Below are 23767 nucleotides of genomic sequence, written 5' to 3'. Positions count from 1 at the left end.
ATGAAACCCCCTAGACTATGCCACAGGATATGCAACTTTCCAGGTATAAACACTAGTCAGTCTTTACTGTCCTATTTATAATATTCAGAATTCAATAAAATACTGCAGAACACACACTCAAAAAGAAGAAAATACCACCGTCAAAAAGCAATAGAAAATCAATGAAGTTAAAAACAGAAAACTCAGTAAAACCAAAAGTTGGTTGTTGTTTTTTTTTAATCAATAAATTGATAAACCTCTAGCAAGAATGGGGAAAAAAAGAGAGAACACACAAATTACCAATACTGAGAGTAGTTTAGTGAGCACCACGACTACTACAATTTTATGCCACACATTCAGCAATTCAGATGGAATGCTCAAACCTCTAAAAAAAAAAAAAGTACCACCAAAGCTCAAAGGTAACCTGATCAGCCCATATTTTAAAAAACTGAAATTGCAGAGAAAGTCTCAAAACAAAAAAAAGTTCCAGACCCAGACGGCTCTGACAGGCTGGGACCCAGGACCCTTTTGCTGTAGTACTGCAAAGCTTGCACCTGGACAAACCTCTCTTCTAGCAACAAAATCACAAAGAAACTCTATGGGACTGAAAATAACTACCTGCCTGAGCAGTTGGGGCGAATTCTGGACAAAAGATACAAAGAGACCAAAAAACCCCAAAAGCCACTTTTGAAGAGCCTGGAACAAAAGCAGGGAGTCGGGAGGAAAGGCAAGGCACTAAACATGCCCTCTGCACTCAACACCGCCTGAGGGGTGGGCAAACCTCCTAAGCCACCCCTCTGGCCCTGGACACACCCCGCACTCACCCCGTACAAGGAACAAGCCCGCTTCCCCACAGGGAGCAAGCCAACAAGGGAACCTGTTCCCTGGTCTCACTCCCATCTGTTGCAGCAGGGCCCCAATAAAGCCTTGCCTGAGTTTCTTACTTGGCCTCTGGCCAATTTCTATCAATTGGGAAAGGTTAAGAACTCTGGTTGACTTCAACTTCACTGAAGAATTCTACCAAAAAATTAAAAAAAAAAACACAAACAAAAACCCAAACAAACCAATTCCCCCACACTAACCCCAGCAAAACCCAAATCTAATAAACAAAACTCCTCCAGAAAAGAGAAGGGAAGTTTCCAACTTATTTTAAGAGGCCGACATTTCCTCATCATAACCAAAGACCATACATATTAATTGCGCCAAGTACTGCCAGAAATTACCTACATAGTATCTGCAATAATCCAACTTCATTACCTTCACTTAAAAAAGTTCTACACATACATATACAGCCTGATGTTGGTAATTCTACCATTTACATTACAAATTAACTGTCTTCTAAGCACTTTAGAGTTCCGTCACGAAGTTAAATTCTCCATTCTCAGCAATTATGAAATAATACAAGACTGGAAAATAAGCTGTTGTTCAAGGGTAAGTTGTGCCCAACTCTTTGCGACCCCATGGACTGCAACACACCAGGCTTCCCTGTCCTTCACCACATGCCAGAGTTTGCTCAAACTCATGTCCATTGTGTCGATGATGCCATCCAACCATCTCATCCTCTGTCGTCCCCTTCTCCTCCTGCCCTCAACCCTTCTCAGCATCAGGGTCTTTTCCAACGATCCAGCTCTTAGCATCAGCTGGCCAAAGTACTGCAGTTTCAGCATCAGTCCTTTCAACGAATATTCCAGGTTGAGTTCCTTTAGGATTGACTGGTTGATCTCCTTGCTGTCCAGGGGACTCTCAAAAGTCTTCGCCAGCATCACAATTCGAAAGCATCAATTCTTCAGCACTCAGCTTTCTTTATGGTCCAACTCTCAAATCTGTAAATGACTACTGGAAAAACCATAGCTTTGACTATATGGACCTTTTTTGGCAAAGTGATACGCTGTCTAGGTTTGTCATAGCTTTCCTTCCAAAGAGCAAGTGTCTTTGAATTTCATGGCTGCAGTCACCATCCACAGTGATTCCGGAGCCCAAGAAAATAAAGTCTGTCACTGTTTGCATTTTTTCTCCATCTATTTGCCATGAAGTGATGGGACTAGATACCATGATCTTATTTTTTTGAGTGTTGAGTTTCAAGCCAGCTTTTTCACTCTCCTCTTTCAGCCTCATCAAGAGGCTCTTTAGTTCTATTTCACTTTCTGCCATTACAGTAGTATCATCTGCATATCTGAGGTTTTAGATTATTTCTCCCAGTAATCTTGATTCCAGCTTGTGCTTCATCCAGCCCGGAATTTCGTATGATGTACTCTACATATAAGTTAAATAAACAGGGTGACAATATACAGTCTTGTCACACTCCTTTCCCAATTTTGAACTTGGCTGTTGTTCTGTCTGATTCTAGGTGTTACTCTTGACCTGCACATAGGTTTCTCAGAAGACAGACAAGGTGGTCTGGTATCCCATCTCTTTTAAGAGTATTTCAGTCTGTTGTGATCCACGCAGTCAAGTTTTAGCTCAGTCAATGAAGCAGAAGTAGATGTTTTTCTAGAATTCTCTTGCTTTCTCTATGATCCAACAAATGTTGGCAATTTGATTTCTGGTTGCTCTGCCTTTTCTAAATCCAGCTTGTACATCTGGAAGTTCTTGGTTCACAAAGTGCTGAAGCCTAGCTTGAAGGATGTTGAGCACTACCTCGCTAGTATATGAAATGAATGCAAGTATACAGTAATCTGAGCATTCTTTGGCATTGCCTTTCTTCGGGATTGAAACGAGAACTTGACCTTTTCCAATCCCGTGGTCACTGCTCAGTTTTCCAAATTTGCTTACATACTGAATGCAGCACTTACTTTTTAGGATTTTTAAATGAGTAGATCGGGAAAATAAATCTACCACTGAAACAGATAAAATTTAAGTAGATTATATCACAAAACAAATATAGCACGGAGTGGAACAACATTTCAAGCTTAAGGATTCATGACACTGGAGGGAAAAGTATAGAATAGAAAACATTCCCACTTTTCAACATTTGAACCAGATCTCATTTCAGGAATAGAAAAAGTTGATTGTTCGGCAATCTAAAACAAGGCAATTAAGTCTGCTTTCTAAGTATTTGCAGTCTTTGGGGGTGGGGGTGGGGGCTCTTCCAAATTGCATCATTAATTCTTCTTCTAGCTTCTCCATCATCTTTAAAATTTCAGACTCTCATCTAACAGCCTTCTCAACACTTCCACTCTGCACCTCAAATTCAACTTACCGAAAGCTTAATTCCCCTTTCCTATCTCAGCCCTATTCCTTTTGTATTTTTGCTACTCTATTCTTGGTTTTTTTCTGCCGCACTGTGTGACACGTGGGATCAAACCCACACCCCCTGCATTGGAAACACAGTCTTTACCACTGGTCCACCAGGGAAGCCCCTACTCTATTCTTGATCACAAGTTATCTGCCTAATCAATCAAGCCAGAAGTCATCCTAAACACTTCATCATTCTTCTCTCCCTTGTCCCCTACAGTCAGTCACCAAATCCTGAGGATTCTACCTCTAAAATATTTCTGTCTGTCCGCTTTAAATCCATCCTCTGCACTCCACAAATCTGCCTGTTCCTGCCCACCAATTCCCTTCAAAATAAAGACTGAACCCTAGCAATATATGTAAAGCCCTCCGAGAGCTACCTCTCCACACCTTCCTTCACTGCCGTCCGCCGCCTCCCCCTTTGATCCAGTGATAAGTGTCCTGCACAGGCTGCTGCATCCTACTTCTCCTTCTCTTACTTCACATTCCCTCCTTTCAGCTGATTCTTATCCTCATCATTTACAGCTCAGCCCAAGTATCATACACCCCAATAAGTAACCACCCCCACACGCGCATGCCTGTATAAACCTGCGACTATCTATCCGTAGCTCTTAAAACATCGTATTAAAATAATCTGTTTATGCATCTTTGACTGCACTCGATTGTAAGAGAGCTGAAGGCAGAGATCTTAAAACTCCAACCACCTGGCAAACATAACAGCGCAATCTCTGTTGACTTGAATTGTAATTTTTTTTCATTTCCCTCAAACAGACTACAGATTGGAGAAAAAACTGTATCACCGAAACACAAAATCCTCACTGCAGTAATCAATTCTTGCTCACAAAAAGGTCTACAAATAAAACTAAAAATATCCCTTCCTCATAAGATTTCCTTCCTCTTAAAATCCCTGACCCCAAGCAATACTGGATGCCAACAATATCCCTGACCCCAAGCAATACTGGATGCCAACAATTATGGTTGCAAATAGTCTTGTGTGAACAAGATTACAATAATGATATGAGCATAATCTCAGTTGATAATTTGCTACAGAGGTCTTAACTACACAAATTTCTATCAACAACAAAATAGTATATTGTATTCGAAGGATTCTTAACAAATTATCTAACGCTAACCTAATGTGTGTTCTTTCAAACAAATTTTTGCTGAATAAAAGAAAAGGGAAACAAAAGTGGGCCAAAAGATATAAAAAAGAAAACTATTAAAAAGACCATAAATCAAATGTTAAAGGCAACAGTTTTGGGTTTCCCCATAAAATATAGGTATATGTAACCTATAAACTGCTTACATATACTTAAAATTACTTATATAATTGCAAAGTTCTGAAGTAGGCTCCTGAGTGAGTTACTAGAGGAATAGCCCCTGGACTGGTAGGCATCAGTCCTGAATCTACCATGTTAGCTGTAACACTGATTAGACATTGATTAAGACATGTAATCATTCTAGCAATCATTTCATCTCCTCAACAGCAAAAGAAGTTATTGAACATCATATCTATGGCATTTACTACATGTAAATTTTACCTTAAAAAACATCTATCAAAACAAGAGATGAGTCATTAATCTGAGCTGTTTTTATTCTTCTATCACATACAACTCATCTAGAAGCACCCTAATTAAGACAAACATTTACTACACGTTAAAAAGTCTTCAGATGGTTCATCATTAAGGAAACAAAGACTAGATGACCCCTTTGGTCTCCTCTAGCTACTCTATTACAAACAGTAGCACTACTCAATTTACACTTGAGAAAGAAAATGCTAAAAAAAAAATCACTGCCTTAGTTACACCCCATGACAAAAATATCAGCATCTGTTTTCACTGTCTCTTCCAGTTGTATAATCTTAAATTAACAGGTTCAGATACTACAACTGTCCACTTTTATTCTCCACTACCTTCCCAAGCCCTTCCTTAAAAGATTTTACAGAAGGAAGAGATTTCTTAGTCTCTCCCACTTATCATCCAACAAAAGTCAAAAGTCAACCAGAGCAGGAAGATTAAGAAGTATTATATGAATCATCAACTTCAACAGGGAGATTCTTTTCATTGAGCCCTTCCCAACAAAGTGTGTGATAAAGTGGTCTTTTTAGGTTATTATTACTTGATATGTAATTTTCTGTTTTAAAACTATATAACATTATAGAATTCTTCAAAAACTACTAAATAAAAAACATAATAAAAAGCTGAAAAACTCGGGGAAATGTACAAAAAATAAAGGAGCTGCTGAGTTAGGTTGATGAAATTAAGACTCTTTAAAGTTTTCTTCAATGAACAACCAAAATTTTTTAAAAATGCTTTCTCTAAAACCATGATCAATTTTTCTACAGAAACAAAACATATGGGTTGTTCGATTATTGATGAGTAAATGCTCAATGAAAATATAAACTATTTTTTAAAACATTTATTTATTTTGGGCTGTGTTGGGTGTTCATGGTGGCACATGGGACCTTTCGCCACTGGATACAGGCTTAGTTACTGGCGGCAAGTGGGATCTTAGCTGCCCAACCAGGGATGGAGCCTGAGCCTCCTGCACTGGAAGGCAGATGCCTAACCACTGGACCACCAGGGAAGTCCCTGACCTGACTTTTTTAGATGGCATTATTCAGTTTGTTGATCACTAAGGCACAGCCACTGACATATGTGTTTTAAAATACGACTGGGGCTTCCCTGGTGGTACAGTGGGTAAGAATCTGCCTGCCAATGCAGGGGATACAGGTTCGATCCCTGGTCCGGGAAGGTTCCACATGCTACAGAGCAACTAAGCCCATGGGCCACAACTGGGGACCCGTGTGTCCCAATGACTGAAGCCCATGCGTCTAGAGCCACGTTCTGCAGCCAGAGAAGCCATCACAGTAGGAAGCCCAGGCACCTCAACAGCAACTGCAGAAAGCCCCGGCACAGCCACGAAGGCCCAGCGCAACTGAAATCAATAACTTTTTACAAAGCTGGGGAGAGAGGACAAGGTGATGAAAAGGGAAAATGATTTTTAAAGTAACACTATTTCAGGACCCCAACTTAAAACTTTGTATATACTCCACAGAAATACCATTAGGGCAAAAATCAGTATTTGTTATGTACAAAATGAGACAGCATGTACTTCTGCTGAGGACAGACTGGTACTTCTTTCACCTAAGCTTTAAGGAATAGCAATTTGAAGACTGTTGTCATTTTAACTACCTGCAACATAACTTACACATGTTGTAAACAGAGCGTTCTGCTACACAGCATGAAAAGAATTCATACCAGTGAAACTTTACAACAAGATGTGCTATTCTAGGAAAGATACAAAATTATGAATTCCTAAGAACTGAGTACTACAATACTCATGAGAAAAGCACATGGGAAATCTGTCACTCCAGTCTATTACTTTTCATCATATTTCTATCCTTTCTATGGAATATACATATATTCCAACATATATAATGTTTTAAATTTACTAGAGTTACCTGTATGCATGCAAGTTACAATGCACTTACTGGATACATTAACAAAGAAAATTTTGGAGAGTTACAAAGTAAAGTCAATTTTGGCAAAATTTTCCTACAAGTACTTTTTAAGTAGTTCTCACCAAAACTGTGCAAGGAGAGGGATACAACTATTTATACTTTTTTAATAAAAACTTCTATTTAAAGAAAGTTTTAAACTTATATTCAACTTACACTCAGGTCAGTAGAAATATGAAACTCTCAGACCACAGTAATTTGATAGTAAGAAAAGAATCAATGAGACGTTAGCAAATACGAAAATTAGTTTTTAACTAAAAATCTTTGAGTACCTGAAATAATTTCCTACTATTCATATTACTACCTACCAAAGAAAAATTAATCTTTATGACTGAGATAAACTGAAGACAAAAAGTTAAAACTTCCCTGGTGGCTCACCTGCCAATGCAGGAGATCCAGGTTCAATTCCTGGCCTGGGAAGACCCCACATGCTGTGGGGCAGCTAAGCCCATGGGCCCCACTACTGAGCCCGTCACCCAAGAGCCCAGGCTCCACAACGAGAGAAGCCACCACGATGAGAAGCCCGTGGACCGCAGCTAGAGAGTAGCCCCGCTCACCCCAACTAGAAAACGCCTGCATCTTCAACAAGGGCCCAGCACAGTCAAAAATAATATACGTAATTTTAAAGTTTTAAGAAGAGTGAATTTTTATAAAAATTACTAGTCAAAGATGAGGTATGATCATAATTCTCTAAGGAAAATATCCTCTTGTTTGCTACTACTAAAAAACAGGATAAAACAAAACGGGAAAGATTAAAGGCAGAAGGAGAAGAGGGTGGCAGAGGATGAGATGGTTAGACAGCATCACTGACTCAAATGAACATGAATCTGAGCAAACTCCAGGAGACAGTAAAGGGCAGGTGAACACGGCGTGCTGTGACCCATGGGGTCGCAAAGAGCGGGACACAACCTGGCAACTGAACAACAAATATTACAAATGAGGGGGAAAAGCATGAGAGTTTGCAGTGTGATTATATTTTTCAAACAATTTTTATCAGTACATCAGAAAACTAAAGGATTATATTTTATAATTACCTTATTTAACAAAATACACTAAAGCAGGTACTTGTAAGGTCAGTAAGAAGTTAATCATTTTCAACTCAATAGAATAATCATACATATTTGGGGAACATCAGGAAGAAAGCAATTATTACTGAAACATATAATCATAGTTTTTCTCAACTGAAAAGATACTTACTGGTTCTGTATATTTTTAACAAATATTACACTCTTTTAACAAAATGTATTTTAAATTTCTACTTAAACAGTAACTGGTCAACATGAGAAACTTAAAATGTCATGTTATGATACTAACAGATTCTTAATCTCCCTTTCTTATTTATTTTTAGCAATGGCTCTGCTTTTTTAGTTTTCAATTTCTCCATATAGAAGTATTTATTCCAAAGAAAATATTCTTCCTAAACCATATATAAGCCACTATTACTAAATATAATCCCAATTATTTCTGAAGTATTCAAATGCCTTCTACTAGTACAATTTTATGTTTCTTTAATCAAAGTAATAAACACATTTCCTTGTTCTATGATTATTATGCTATTATGAAAACCTGACTGCTAGAACCTAAAGTCAAAGCACAGTTGATGATTCATGTTTTACCTAGATAAACTTCCTTTTCTATAATTTCTCGAAATGAAAACAGGAGAGCCTACAATTACCACAAAACATGGGGTCACTAATAGAGTTAAATGGTCTACTGTGACCTTATTTTAAAGTTACATTAAAGACTTTTTAATGTAAATGTTTTACAACACTAATTTTTTTCCAATGGTATTTTAGTGTTTTCCTCCATCCTTTTCTAAAAATACCATAATAAATGGGGGACCTGCAGATGTAAATAAAAGGGCCAGCCAAATCTATAATCCATGCTTGTCCTTAAGGTCTCACAATTCTTCCTGGGACCACACTTAGTCTCACTCATTACTATCAGACTCACAAGATTTTCAAAAGACCCCAAGAAGCCCAAGTTTCTCACTATCACCCTACTTCCACCACGGCCTTCTTCCTTAATGTTCCTACACACTACACCTTTCCTGATCACAGCTTACTTCTATGTTCCATTGCCTCTGAATCCTCGACTGTTTGTGGTATCAGCAAATTTCTTTGATAACTAATCTGTGCTAATACTGTCAATAAAAGGCAATAGTTTATAAAGCATCTCTTCCAGAGAATTTGTAATTTTAAACAAAACACTGTAGAAAGAATTCCGTACCACAAAGGAGAGACACAGAGTTTGGCATTGGCTATTCTCAAGTTAAACCTCACAGTCAACCACAGAGTCTAGCTGTGCAAGTAAAAACGAATGTGGGCATACACCAGTAGTGAATGTATGTCTGGCATAGATATGTCATAGCAAATGTAAAGTGGAAACTAAAAGCTAGATGGATTCATCTTAAGTCCCACCTCTGTTAAATCTTCTCATCTTCAAAGAGCAAATGACCCCTGCAGTCAATCCAGTTAAAATTGTCAGATAAGCACCCAAAAGAATTACTTAGAGCATATCATATACGAGGTCTTCTCAGCACACCTGGTATTTATGACTAAAGTGTCTTTTCTAGTTTATGCATTCACAACAATTTGGTAAATTACAAATATAATTAGATACGGTTTATTCCCAATTCTGACAAACCACTTTTTTCTCTATCACATTAATCCAAAACTCTATGAATGAGGTAATCTTATACCAGTTCATTCAATCTGCAATTAATCCTACAGTTACAAGTCTAGAGTCTAGAACATCCTTTCTGAACAACAGATCGAAGGTTTTTTTTAAAAACCGGCCTTGGATGGATTCTGCTGTATAATAATCTCATGAAGAATCCTCTTGACCTAAAATCTCAAACATTGGATCAGCTAGATGAATTGAGGAAAGATAAAACACCCCTAATTCTGAATTTCTTAACCACGAAAAAAAGAGTAGCATTACTAGCTCAGGTGGAATGTCCAAGAGACACTATGTAGAATACTATGAACATTGTATTATAAACAAATATTAAAACCGATCCTATTTGGTTTTTCTATGCAATCCTATTTAGAATTTCTGTACAGTTTCAAGCCCACAAAGGTTAAGGACTACACCGCTTAAGAACTTTCACAGCCTTTCAACCTATACTGAAAAGATTATTAAAAGAATTGAATGAATGAAGAGCTAGAACAATTTGGAAGAGTTCTTGAAGACAAAGTGTACACACAACTCACACTCACCTATCTGTAAAACAAACTTTATTGAAAACATTAATGCTTTATAAACTACAATAAAGGTCACTAAAGTGACCAGATAAAATCTACACTAAACCAATAATTTATTTTATATCCTTTTAAGTGACATATCTGGCCCTACTGTTTAAACAAACCGACTAAGCAACCATCCAATTGCCCTCACCTCCACTTCCCACCCCCTATTCTTTTTGCTTTGAAGGTAAGCATGAAGTTCAACTCAATCCTAAAAGACTGCTTCACCTAGGAGCTACATTTTACCTTGACTTTCTTTATGACCTTGGGAGGAAATCTACCAAATGACAATTATAATACCATTTGTGTGTTCCTGCTTATTAATGAAATTCAATTCTAATATGCAAACAATAGTGAATCTTTGAACCTAGAGAGCTGAAAGCCTTTGAGTTACAAATATCAAATGATGTGTAATGTAAACCACATTTTTAAAACTTAATTTGACTAGTTAAAAAAATTACAAAGGCCCCAAATTAAACAAGATTGAAAAACAATTCTGAGAAACACCAACAGCCTCCTATTATTTCTCTTTAGGGACAACTGATTTGCAATGTGGAAAATAACAAGAAGGAATAAAAGTAGCTTTAACTAGCCATTTCCTTGCTTTGTAAGCGTTAACAGCTGGACAGCAAACGAAAACTTGGCAAAGAACGGGAAGACGGTATATAAAGAAACCTACAACCTGAAAATTACGAAGATAACCTATCTTTGAAGTCACTAATTGTATACATACGTTGGGCAGTAATCTTGGTATTGTCTTATTAGCATTGGAAAGGTAAATCCCTGCCTTGGAGGAACATCTACTAAGTACATCTCAAGATCTTAGTGCAGTTTACGAGCAGTATCTTGGTAGGTTTCCCTAAGGTACTCTAAAGTACTTAACATCCTTCATACATCCAGCCACGACAAGAGTGAGAAGTAAATAAACACGACCGACTTATGCAATTATTCATCACGGAATTCTAGTCAAGAGTGCAAAAGTAAGTATCTACACAGGCATTTACTACCCAAAGAAAGCATAGAATGCTCCGTACACTAAGATTCACCCTTAACTGACCACTATAGAAACCAGAGGCCTTCACTCTGGATTTCAAAAAGTAACAATGTCAACTCCCCATTTTAACAGCAGACAAACAGTGCTTCGTGAAATCACTTCTTCCAGGTCCTCACAAGGTGAATCTAAAAACTGAGAGAGAGAGCAACGCCCCCTCTAAAGGCACCCTACCGTAAAGAATGAAATAACGAGAACATCAGACGGGTCCAGGTTAGATAAGCAGATCCAAGCCGATACCCGGGAGGGACCGCAGGTCTGGGGACTAGAGACGTGAGATCGGGATGTGTGTGCGGGGGGGAGCAAAGTGAAATCCAACCCCAGAAATCACAACACAGGCCGCAGCCTGAGAGCTGAAGCTGGCGGGAAGTGAGCTCCGCTCCGTTCCCGGGGGAGTGCAGAGGCGAGCGGCTCCACACCGCGGTCGGACGCGCGCCCACGGGGCATGCCTACCCAGGCGCCGGAGCCGCTGGCGAGCCCGGGCGCGAAGGGGAGGAGAGCCCGGCAGACGGCCCCGAAGAGGCGGCGGACTACGGCAGGGCGCAGCGGCAGCGTCTGGGCGAGGGGGATTACCTAACTGTGACGACAGAGAAGTGTCCCCGGGCTCCGGCGCCGGCCCCGGCTGCGCAGCGTGTGGTGTCTTTCCCGCTTCGCCCGCAGCAGCAACAGAACCAGCTCCTTCAGCCAGTCGCCATTTCCCGCCTACCGACCTGCGGCACCGCACGGACGGGGACCCGGATGGAACGCGGCTGCCCCGCGCAGGCGCCCTGCCTCCCCGCTCCCCCTCCCGCCGCGACCCCGCGCGGAGGGAGGGAAGGAATGCGGGCGGCTCCGGCGGCAAAAAAAAAAAAAAAAACAGCCGGAAAAAAAAAAAAAAAACCAAGAAACAACTTTACTTCCGTAAAGAGCGCTAGAGTTCCTGCGGCCGGAAGAAACTCAGGAGCCCGAGTTCCTGACGAAAACAGACGGCAGGGCCTTGGGGCCGGATGCAGCCACAAGGACAAAATCCGCCGGGCTCCGCCGGAGCGCGGGATGTTTGAGCGTGAGGGGCCTCCGTAGCGGCGGTCGCAGGGGGAGTAGGGAGTGGAGAGGCGGGGACCCGAGGACGGTTCCCCCCCGCGGCTAACGGAACTGCCTCAGCGCAGCGGGGGGGCGCTCGGCTCGGGGGCGGGGCTCGGGCTGCGCCCCCTGGCGGCTGAGGCGCAGTCCCGGGCCGCGGCGGGCGGGGCCGGCCCGGCGCGCGGGGAGGCGGGGCGCGGACCGCTGCGGGGCCGCGTCCGGCCGGTCCCGGAAGGTCTTCTTTTCCCGCGCGCCGCCTCGAGGGCGCAGCCGTCGTTCGGGGGTCACGTGAACCCACGCCTCGCGTGTCGGGCCGTTCTGATAAAGGGCCTCCTCCTACCGCGGGCCCGAGTCAGAGGGCTGACAGACTCGCGGCTGAGCATGGACCCGTCCGGGGCGTCCAGTTCCAGTGGAGAGGCAGGAAACCAAGCGTGCTGACGGGAGGAGCATGGTCTGTGCGTAAAACTCCGGGTCGCTGTCGTTATTCCGTCAAGAAATATGTCCTGTAAACTCTTCATTTGTTAGCACCGTACCAGACGCAAGGGATGCGACAGAGAACAAGGCAGGCACTTCGAGAGTTCACAGTCTGTTGAAGAAGACCGACAAGGAAACAGAATTGAGATGCGTTGTGAAAAAATGACCACAATGAGTTCTTGACGGGTGCCGTAAGAGCACGGGGGAGACACGGGGTAGGAGGTCTGGAAAGGCTTTAAGACGACGTCTGAGTGACACGTGAAGAGCCGATGTAACGAAGGAAGAATACCTAAGTAAAGGAAACGAGATGGAAAAGTCGAAAGACGCGGTCGCATTGAGCACTTGGGGAGGTTGTTCTATGCCACAGGGATACAGGAGTTGCCGGGAAGATGGTGAGAGGTAGGCAGAGAACTTTGTGAATCTGGTTGGTGCTGTTTCAAAGTGTGGAGCAGGTGGGTTGTCTTCTGAAAGCCTTAGATTCTACAGATCATGTCTGTTAGAACTCAGGATTCATTTGGATCCTAAATCTTCCCGGTACCAGAATGCTCTGAATGCGACGTTTATTGAGAGCCGTGGTATACAGCGTGCAGAACTGGTAATACTCCGCAATATAACAGATTCCTGAAAAACGAATTGAAAATCAACAAATAGTTGTTGATTATCTAGTGTGTACATGAAAAGCAACAGAATATAAGCAATTACCCCAATTGATTAATAAAATAACTATTACACCGAGTTAGAATTGGAAATATTTCTGAAACAATTTCAAGTAGTAATTATTTCATATCTTCACTCTTAAAACTTAAATATTGATACTATATGGTATTTACAAAGTTTTGTATATGCATTTTGATTCTCCCAGCAGAGATAGGCAGGTGATATTAGTCCCTCCATTCTTTAGTTGAAAACACTGAAATTTTTTTTTAAAGCCAGGAAGAGAAAGGGAAAAACAGACACCATATCCAAAGATGAGTGCAGTCAGCTAATAAGAAATACCATGAGGATCCATGTCCTCCTCCTACTCACTATACCATATCCTACTGTGTTCTGTGGCAGTATTACTATTGTTTAGATGTTAAGGTTAGAAAGGTTGATGGTAGTAAACCTAAATACTTTTGCAATTTATTTAACGATCAGTTTTATAATTTATTTGTTAACTTATGTTAACATTTCAACATCATTTACATACAGTGGTCTCTTTCTACTGGTCATTTTTCTGGAATATTTAAAGATCAAATGAGATTATGGTGTTTTTCTTTCTCCTTAAGTGGTAGTTGTCAATGTGATTAAGCTTCAATACCAATACTGGTGAAGATTTTAGAATAAAAGTTTAAAATTTTGGACTTTTAAAAAATGTGAAGTATATTTAGATGCACAGCATTAGCCACAGGGGAAAAAATGGAGAAAGCCAGTGGCGTGTATACTGTTTAAACTCTTCAAAACTATGTTATATGAAAACAATAAACTGACATGTTCACTAAGTTATGTAATACAAGTATCTTGAATCTTCAACAGTCTTTCAGTAGATCCCTTATTCCAGAGTATATGGAATATATATTTACCTTTTTAAAATATATTTGTTTGGCTGCATTGCATCTTAGTTGCAGCACATGGAATCTTTGTTGCATCACGCGGGATCTTTCACTGCTGCGACAGACTCTCTAGCCTGCGTTGTGGCACGCAGGTTCAGTAGTTGAGGCGCTTGGGTTTAGTTGATCAACGTGCATGCAGGATCTTTGTTCCTTGACCAGGAATTGAACCCATGTCCCCTGCATCGATAAGCGGATTCTTAACCACCAAGGTTAAGACTTCCTTGGACCACCAAGGAAGTCCTGAGTTACACATTTTAAGCCCCCTTAAGTGTGAGCGTATAACAGTGAATTTTATGATTTTTACTACAAGGAGCTAAAAACATGTGTCCACACAAATACCTGCTCACAAATGTTTATACTAGCTTTATTCTTAATTGCCAAAACTTGGGGCAACCTAGATGTCCTTCAGTAGGTAAATGTATAAAAAAAACTGTGGTACATCCATAAAATGGAATCAAGCCATGAAAAGATATATGCTTAGTTGCTCAGTCTTGTCTGACTCTTTGTGACACCATGCACTGTAGCCCACCAGGCTCCTCTGGCCATGAGGATTCTCCAGGCTACAATACTGGAGTGGTTTGCCATGCCCTCGTCCAGGGGATCTTCCCAACCCAGCAATCAAACCCAGGTCTACTGCACTATAGGTGAATTCTTACCGTTTGAGCCACCGGGGAATCCCTGAAAAGGTTTCAGTTCAGTTAAGTCGTGTCCGACTCTTTGCGACCCCATGGACTGCAGCACGCCAGGCCTCCCTGTCCATCACCAACTCCCGGAGTTTACTCAAACTCATGTCCATCGAGTCAGTGATGCCATCCAACCATCTCATCCTCTGTCATCCCCTTCTCCTCCTGCCTTCAATCTTTCCCAGCATCACAGTCTTTTCAAATGAGTCAGCCCTTCACATCAGGCCAAAGTATTGAAGTTTCAGCTTCAACATCAGTCCTTCCAATGAACATTCAGGACTGATCTCCTTTAGGATGGACTGATTGGATCTCCTTGCAGTCCAAGGGACTCTCAAGAGTCTTCTCCAACACCACAGTTCAAAAGCATCAATTCTTCGGCGCTCAGTTTTATGGTCCAACTCTCACATCCATTCGTGACTACTGGAAAAACCATAGCCTTGACTAGACAGACCTTTGTTGGCAAAGTAATGTCTCAGCTTTTTAGTATGCTATCTAGGTTGGTCATAACTTTCCTTCCAAGGAGTAAGTGTCTTAATTTCATGGCTGCAGTCACCTTCTGCAGTGATTTTGGAGCCCAAGAAAATAAAGTCTGCCACTGTTTCCCCATCTATTTGCCACGAAGTTATGGGACCAGATGCCATGACCTTTGTTTTCTGAATGTTGAGCTTTAAGCCAACTTTTTCACTCTTCTCTTTCACTTTCATCAAGAGGCTGTTTAGTTCTTCACTTTCTGCCATAATGGTGGTGTCATCTGCATATATGAGGTTATTAATATTTCTGCCGGCAATCTTGATTCCAGCTTGTGCTTCTTCCAGCCCAGCGTTTCTCATGATGTACTCTGCATAGAAGTTAAAGAAGCACGGTGACAATATACAGCCTTAACGTACTCCTTTTTCTATTTGGAACCAGTCTGTTGTTCCATGTCCAGTTCTAACTGTTGCTTCCTGACCTGCATACAGATTTCTCAAGAGGCAGGTCAGGTGGTCTGGTATTCCCATCTCTTTCAGAATTTTCCACAGTTCATTGTGATCCACACAGTCAAAGGCTTTGGTGTAGTCAATAAAACAGAAATAGATGTTTTTCTGGAACTTTCTTGCTTTTTCAATGATCCACTGGATATACCTGGAAAGGTTTGGGGGAATCTTAATGCATATTACTAAGTTAAAGAAACCAATCTGAAAAGGCTATATACTGTATGATTCCAATTATATGACATTACGGAAAACTCGAAACTTTGGAGACAGTAAAAAAGATATGTGATTTCCAGGAGTTTAGGGGTAAGGGAAGAATAAGTGCAACATAGGGATTTTTAGAGCTGTGAGTTTATTCTATATGATACTGTAGTTGTGACTACATATCATTATACATTTGTCCAAACTCAGAATTTACAATACAAAGTGCGAATCCTAACATAAACTCAGGACTTTAGTTAATAATTATGCATCAGTGTTGGTTTATCAACTGCAACAATTCTGCACTGGTGCAGGGTGTTGATGGTGAGGAAAACTGTGTGTGTGTGTCTGTGTATGTGTGTGGGAATAGGGTATATTGGGTCTCTGCTATGTTGTATTCAATTTTGCTATTGACCTGAAAGTTCCCTAAAAAGTAAAGTCTACTGTAAGTATGCTTGGGCATGAATACATAGATACACTCATTCAACTATAAGTTTTATAAACTCTAAATACCAATCAAATATTTCCAGTGACAATTTAGTGTCCAAAACGAGATGTACTGTAAATATAAAATATATGCTAGATTTCAGATTTAGTACAAAAGAATATAAAACATCTCAACATTCTCTACTGATTACATGTTGAAATGGTAATATTTTTGACATATTGGTTAAATATCAGAATTTCACTTTCTTTTTTTTTTTTTTGACAGTTTCATGCAGCTTGTGGGATCTTAAGTTTCCTGACCAGGGATCAAACCTGGGCCCTTGGCAGTGAAGGCATGGAGTCCTAACCACTGCCAGGGAATTCTCTCACCTATTTTTTAAAGGAGGCTACTAGAAAATCTTTAAGTTACACAGGTAGCTTGCATTATATTTCTATTAAATAGTGTTGCACAGGATATTCACAGGGCTTGTTCTCACACTGCATCTTCAGAAAGGCCCTCCATGGTTATCCTATTTGAAATAGGATACAACATTTATTGTATCCTATTCCATCTTCCATCAACATTTATTTATTCAGATCTAATTTTTCTCATAGCATTTATCACTGAGTATAGAAAATAGTTATTGCTTCCTCTGCCGCGCAAGTTCCATGAAGGCAGCAGCTGTTGCTGTTGTATCCCTAGTACTCAAAACAGTTCTCTACTCAGGAAGGAGTTGAAAGAACGATCCGTGTTCTTTCATGATGGATTCTTTAGGCTTATGTGTTAAGGAGTGGGGTGGACAGCATCTTGAGGACTTAATAAACATTTGAAGAATGAATTCCAAATTCACATTTCAGGGTCTCAGCATTTCAGCCCTCCATTTCCAAATACAGAAAACTACATGTGTATGTCTTCAAGTTCATTCTGCTGCCACCTCCGATCTGCTATTTAACCCATCCAGTGATTTTTCATTTCAGTTATTGCACTTTGCAATTCTAGAATTCTCATTAGGTGTTTATTTAAACGTATTTATTTTTAATTTGAGGATAATTGCTTTACATTATTGTGTTGCTTTCTGCCCACATGAATCAGCCACAGGTATAATACATTGTGTTGCCTCCTTCCTGAGCCTCTGTCCCACCTCCCAGCCCACCCCACCCTTCTAGGTTGTCACGGAGTACCGGGCTGAACTCTGTCACAGAGCAAGTCTCCACTGGCTCTCTAATATTACATATGGTAATGTGCATGTTTCCATGTTGCTCACTGCGTTCATCCCACCCTCTCCTTCTCGCCCTGTGTCCACAAGTCTGGTCTCTGTCTGCCGTCTCCAGCGCTGCCCTGCAGATAGGTTCATCAGTGCCGTCTTTCTAGAGTCCATATATATGCGTTAATATACGATAGTTTTTCCCTTTCCGACTTCACTCTAATAGGCTCTATCATTAGGTTTTTATAGCTTTTGTTTCTGTGCTAAGATTCCCTGTTTACTCATATTTTCATTTAATCTTTGAACATATTTTTAACACCTGCATTAGCAAATAACAATATAACAACAGTAAAAGAGACCATCTCAATTTTTCCAACTATGGACCACAATTTCTTTTGTCTTTGTATATCCAGTAATTTTTTAAATTGAATACTGAGTACTGTGTATCTCTTGTAGAGATTCTGAATTCTGTCACCTCCTGAAAATTGATGATTCTTACTCTAGCCAGCACGTCAGTTCCTGGGCGGTCACCTTACACTAGTGTAGGCTTGGCTTTGTGCTCCATTAGCTCATATCTGTGGAAAGCAAGGAGGACTCGGGTCTCCACACTCTGACTCCCCTGCCATTCGAGTCAGAGCATGTTAGGGCTGTCTACAGTAGGTGTCACTCCGGGGTATGGTCTTCATACTCCTGAAGTACAGTCTTTCTAGTGTTTTAGCTGGCTACACTGTTGTTAAGGAGTGTTCCACCTTCGGAGGCCCAGACACCCAGGGTCCCTCAGCACTTTTTCTGCCAGCACTGCTTGACCTGGGTATCTCTGTTCCGTTCTCATCGGTGTCGCAACTGCTGTTCGGTTAAGTATCCGGTGGTCTTGCTGTGGTTATATACCCTGTCCTCAGGCATGGACTTGTGGGGACCCCTTTATGGATTTCTGAGGCCACCTCTCTAAATAGCTTCCTTCTCTGACGCCCCACCCCACAGATTCCAGCATCTCAGCTGCTCCCCACGTGATCTCCATCTTGGCTTGCACTCAGCCTCTTTACACCTCAGGGAGCAGGCTGACTGTGTGGCTCAAGTGCTCAAGTTTCCCCTCTCTGAGAAGTTTCAGTTTTGTGCTACCTGAAAACAGGTGCTTAATGTATCAATATCTTGTCCAATTTTATAGTTGCTACTAATCCAGGAGGGCTAGGTAAGTTACTAAATCATAGCCAGAAGCAGAAGTCGGCCTTCCCTCAGAGTTTTTGATGTGGATCTAAGGAAGGAGGAGCAGCGTCTCTCAGGGGGCAAAACAGAAACCCTGGCCTACTGGAAATCTTGGTTGGAGCTTTGGGGTGGAGCTGGCCTGAGAGAATGACGAACAAGTGGAGAGCAGCAGCAATCAGAGTGGAGAGCTGCCAGCATTCAAGGCCCCGTTTCAGCTGTCCTCAAGCCAGGAGGAGTTTACCCTGTATGCATTTCCCCCTCCAGCCCCATCTTTTTTTCTGGGATAGTTGGTCTAATTTTCATCTAGAACCCTTAGCGAGGGGTACCTTTTAAAAGCAATTAGATGTAGTCCAATTAGAATTGAATGTTAATGGCCCACATGTGATGTTAAGACTCAATAACCTAAACTTTGAAAATGAATTCATGTCACATTGTCTTATTGGAGCGTATGGTAAAATATGTGAGAGACGTTTCCAAGGTCAGCCATTGTGGGAAGTGACTGTCTGCCTCATAAATATGTTGGGTTGTTTTTTTTTTTAATTCTCTACCCTCATATTCTAGCAAATTTCGTTCTAAGATGATACAAATGAGAAGTCAAAAAAGCATATAATCTTAAGACTTTTAAATAAAGGGATATGTTTGAGAAATGACTTTGCAAGTCATATTCACATTTTCTCTGGAACCATTTTTTTCATGTATATTTTATATCTGCATTTTCTCTTTATTGGGACAGTAGCAAATAACCCCGGAGAAGGCAATGGCACCCCACTCCAGTACTCTTGGCTGGAAAATCCCATGGATGGAGGAGTCTGGTAGGCTGCAGTCCATGGGGTCACGAAGAGTCAGACACGACTGAGCGACTTCACTTTCACTTCTCCCTTTCATGCACTGGAGAAGGAAATGGCAACCCACTCCAGTGTTCTTGCCTGGAGAATCCCAGGGACGGGGGAGCCTGGTGGGCTGCCGTCTCTGGGGTCGCACAGAGCCGGACACGACTGAAGTGACTTAGCAGCAGCAGCAGCAGCAGCAAATAACCCGAACTTATGCGGTTCTCCCTATCTTACCCCTTCCATACTACTTTTAGCCTCATTTCTATTATCCTCGCTCATGAGACTCTAGCCTCACAACTGCACTGTTTCAGTTACATGAGAATCTGATTATCTGGAACTTTACAGGCCTTGGAACTTTTTGTTTAATTTATAATGGAATTAATGTGTTGTATATGAATAAGAATCAGAAAAATAGAAAAACAAGTTTAATTTTTAATTTATTAGAACCCAGTAAGTGATGATTTTAAAAGCAGAGTTTCCATCAAATTAACACTGAATTCAGGGCAAAAATACATTTAAAAAACATAAACTGTAAGGCAGAAGTAAAACATTATAAAACCAGGATGTCTAATACAGACTGTAGAATGTCAGAATTTTAAGAGATTCACATAGTATTTTATAGCACTAAAATGTTAATACAGTCAGAAATATCAATTGATCCAAGATTTCTCCGTTTATAAAATGTCTAGACTGCTGATTGAAGGCGTTTTGCTGTGTGAGTAACAGCCACCATACGACCAAGTGACTATTTCTATGACAAAGGAGCTAAGGCAGGAAGTTCACGGTTTTCATTTGTGAAGGTTTTACAGTGTTTAAATATAAAGTGTTACTAGGAATATGTTTCAGATTCGTCTTCCCACCCTAACTTCCAAAAGGTACACATCACTTCCCTTTAATTCCATTTTAAAAAATGCTGTAAACTATCATTATAGGCCTGACTACTCACAGCAAAAGCATGAATTACTTACTTTGATAGGGTAGAAAAAACAATTTTAGTAAATCACTACATCTTTTCTTGGTTGCTAAATAATTTTAAACAGAGATCTAATAATTTTTACACCTCCAATAAGTGAACAACCTTTTTATTTAACCTCTGTAAGTTTGAATTTTGACTAGAACCTGAGTTACAGGGGGTAAAAGAAAAGCATCTCACGTTCACCTGCAATTAACAGTAGCCCTTCTGAAAAACAGTTAACAAGTTTAAATTCTCATGATCAAAACCTTTTATTTAGGGGGTGGGGGATAAGATTTAAAAGTGCTTTCAATCAGAAAATAAGGATTAGCTAGCTTACATATTCTACTGAAGGGTGTCAAAAAAGACAAATGCATTTAAAATAATTTTTAAGTCTAGCAAATATGAGGTTTATGGGCTCTTAACTAACATATTAAGTAGATAGAAAGATTCTTCATCTTCATTACAAACTTTTCAGCTATTTTAATAAAATGGCTGTAGACCTCACTGTACTTCTGTTTATCTGTGCATTAATAAAAACCTGTTAAAACCGCTTATTTAATACTTCTGAAAAAGTCTAGTCAAATAAGGTCACTAAAACTACCAGAGAAGCTTTGAAATACTGACTGAAAATTCATTTCAAGGTTGATTTAGCCTCTTTCGGAATCTGGCATTTAAATCATTAATATCTTCATCAACTTTAACTCTGAAAATATAAAAATTTTAGCCAGTAACAGTTACAGTTAAACAGTATTGATATTATGTGAAAAAATAAAAATAGAAAATAGGTCATCAATCATGCATTTCACAATTTCATGAAGTAAGGTAAGTATAACTCATAAATACTGTTACGTCTTTGCAGGTTTTCTCTGCTCACATCAGGCCTCAGCTGAAAGCTTGTCTACCACACGCACCGGCACTCACGTGGAGTAAGAACAGGAGGGGTGATTTTGCACGTCGCTGCCCAGAGTTTGGCTGCAGGTGCCCCTCTCTTTCATGAAACTATTCTAGGTATAACTCCTTGAACAGCGTGAGTAAAGAGTGGACAGAACAGAACACCTGTTGGGCTAACAAGAATGTACTCGTGTATAAAAAGGTTTTCAGCTGAATAATTGTTCTCACTGTGGTTCTGCTATGTGCAACATATAAACTGTACAACCATTTTTCCTGTTTGTCTCTTTGTGGAAAGAATTAGGCTCAATAAAATGTAAAATATACATTAGTTTGCTTTAAATGCAAAGATTAAAGTTTTTCTTACTTTGTTTTTGGCTCAACTGTAACATAACCCCAGAAGTCTCTGCTTTAATAATACAATATGAAAAGTTCACATATGTACATGGGTACATTCTGTCATTAAATTTTTCCTTAAATCTATCTCAATGTATCTTTACAACTGATACAACTGATCTTTACAACAAAAGTCAAAATCAACAAAGTAGAAATGGTTCCATTTTACAGCACTTTAGGTTATCTGAAGTTTTCCTTCACGGCTTAAAGGGCATCGTTGAAACGTTGCTTTCCATAGTCTGCAGGATCCATTTGAAGTTCTCGTTCTTCATCGTCTATAAGGAAAACAATCAGGTATCAAGAATATTATTTTTAAAATCACTTGCAAAAATCCAATCAAATATCTTTTTTTTCCCTTCAGTCTACTCCTTATCTTACACCTGGAAATAGTGTTCTGTTTCTTAAGATGCTTGGTTAATGAGTGAAAAGTCTGTAACTGTTTTAGAAGATCACTTAATTTTAACAAATCTTTTGATGATAGAGAAGAAAAAAGCAAAGGAAGGGAAGAAAGGAAGGGAAAAGAGGGGAAGGGGACAGAGAGAAAGGAAGAAAGAAAGATGGGGAAAGAAGAAAGAGGATGAAAGAAAGAAGCAGAGCTGGACAGTGAGCAAAGCTGTAGGGTCCCGTAAGCACTGATCCTTCTATATGGAGGTATTATTCGCATTAGATGGAAGCCGGTCCTTTAACGCTTTGATGGAAATTGTTCTTTATACACTTTCATACCTTTAAAAAACAAACATTTTTTCTAATAATACAATTAATCCATAACCATCATGTAAAAATTAGAAAATAAGAGGAAAATTAAAGTTACTCATAACCCCCGTATTTAATATTTTAGTGAATTCCTTTGCTCTTCTGCAAATAGCTTACCAGCAACTTGCAAAATGGAGTATATTAACTAAAAAAAAAACTTTTCTTGACCAAAAAAGAGAGAAAAAACTATTATACAATATCACTAGACACTAACATCCTCAAAGTCACTTTTAGTAGCTATATTAAACGACTTCATATAGTGCTTCAGAGTTTGACTTATTTGGCTATTGTCAGGTTTTTCTGGGTCCTTGGCTATCACCTATCACGTCACTACTCTCAGCTTAACTAGCAATAACAATTCTTCCTTCTAGTTTTACAGTTATTTCTATCTTCAGGTTTTGAAATAAGACTGCTCAGAGTATTAAAATTAGTATTTTAATTAGAGCTTAAGAGGCTCTATATTTTTTAGTACATGGTTTTTAATGACATCTTTTGGCTCCTCCACAGCCTTAAAAATAACTTTCATTACCTTTTGGTTCAGTTACAATTACCCAATAGGTTAGTTTTTGACAGACTGAAAGTATTACTATCATAACTGGGAAATAAAAATTTAAAGAAGGTTATATGTTGGATTCCAAATTCATGTGTACACTGTAGCTGTCTCCACTCTGTTCTTTGCGGTTTGACAGGTCCTCTCCTCTCAGCTTCTCCAGCATCATCTGTGGCAACGCTTTGCTCCGGAAAGATGCCATGAGGTGTAGGAGCTATGCATGTAATGTGCCAAGTAGTGTGCCAAGCAGTGACTGCTCGGTCGGGTCCGACTCTGCGACCTCATGCACTGCAGCCCCCAGGCGCCTCTGTCCATGGGACTCTCCAGGCAAGAACACTGGAGTGGGTGCCATTTCCTGCTCCCCAAGTAGTGCATGTGCTATGTATTAACTTCCCATAATGACATGTTCTTATTTCTTCTTTACAGTTAGTCATTAACAATGCCAAACAAACCAGCTTTCTCTTACCCTTCAATAACTTTCCTGTTAAATTTATAGAAATTCTCTTTTAGAAGTGCAAATTGATCTCATATTTTTAATACTGTAATTCA

General features: G+C 40.1%; 2 protein-coding genes across 7 annotated transcripts in view; both read right to left on the bottom strand.

Annotated features, from left to right (window-relative positions):
* The window catches only part of CTDSPL2 (CTD small phosphatase like 2), a 75819-nt gene extending 64040 nt beyond the window's left edge, over positions 1–11779 (bottom strand). For 3 of the 5 annotated variants that reach the window (XR_236236.5, XM_024997759.2, NM_001191405.1), the window contains exon 1: positions 11606–11779. The gene's annotated coding sequence lies outside the window, so the exon portion shown is untranslated. Of the gene's footprint in view, positions 1–11485; positions 11574–11605 lie in introns of those variants that run through there. The other 2 variants (XM_005212211.5, XM_024997758.2) reach the window with 2 other exon arrangements.
* Positions 11780–20096: 8317 nt separating this feature from the next.
* GOLM2 (golgi membrane protein 2) overlaps positions 20097–23767 on the bottom strand; it is an 88505-nt gene continuing 84834 nt past the window's right edge. For both annotated transcript variants that reach the window (XM_005212214.5, NM_001081737.2), the window contains one exon: positions 20097–22190. In XM_005212214.5, the coding sequence (XP_005212271.1) occupies positions 22120–22190 (71 nt within the window). In that variant the 3' untranslated portion in view covers positions 20097–22119. The remainder of the gene's footprint in view (positions 22191–23767) is intronic.

Source organism: Bos taurus, chromosome 10 (genome assembly GCF_002263795.3).
Source record: "Bos taurus isolate L1 Dominette 01449 registration number 42190680 breed Hereford chromosome 10, ARS-UCD2.0, whole genome shotgun sequence".
NCBI classification, from domain to species: Eukaryota; Metazoa; Chordata; class Mammalia; order Artiodactyla; family Bovidae; genus Bos; species Bos taurus.
Note: the sequence above shows the minus strand (reverse complement) of the source record. Positions and strands in the feature narration are given on the sequence as shown.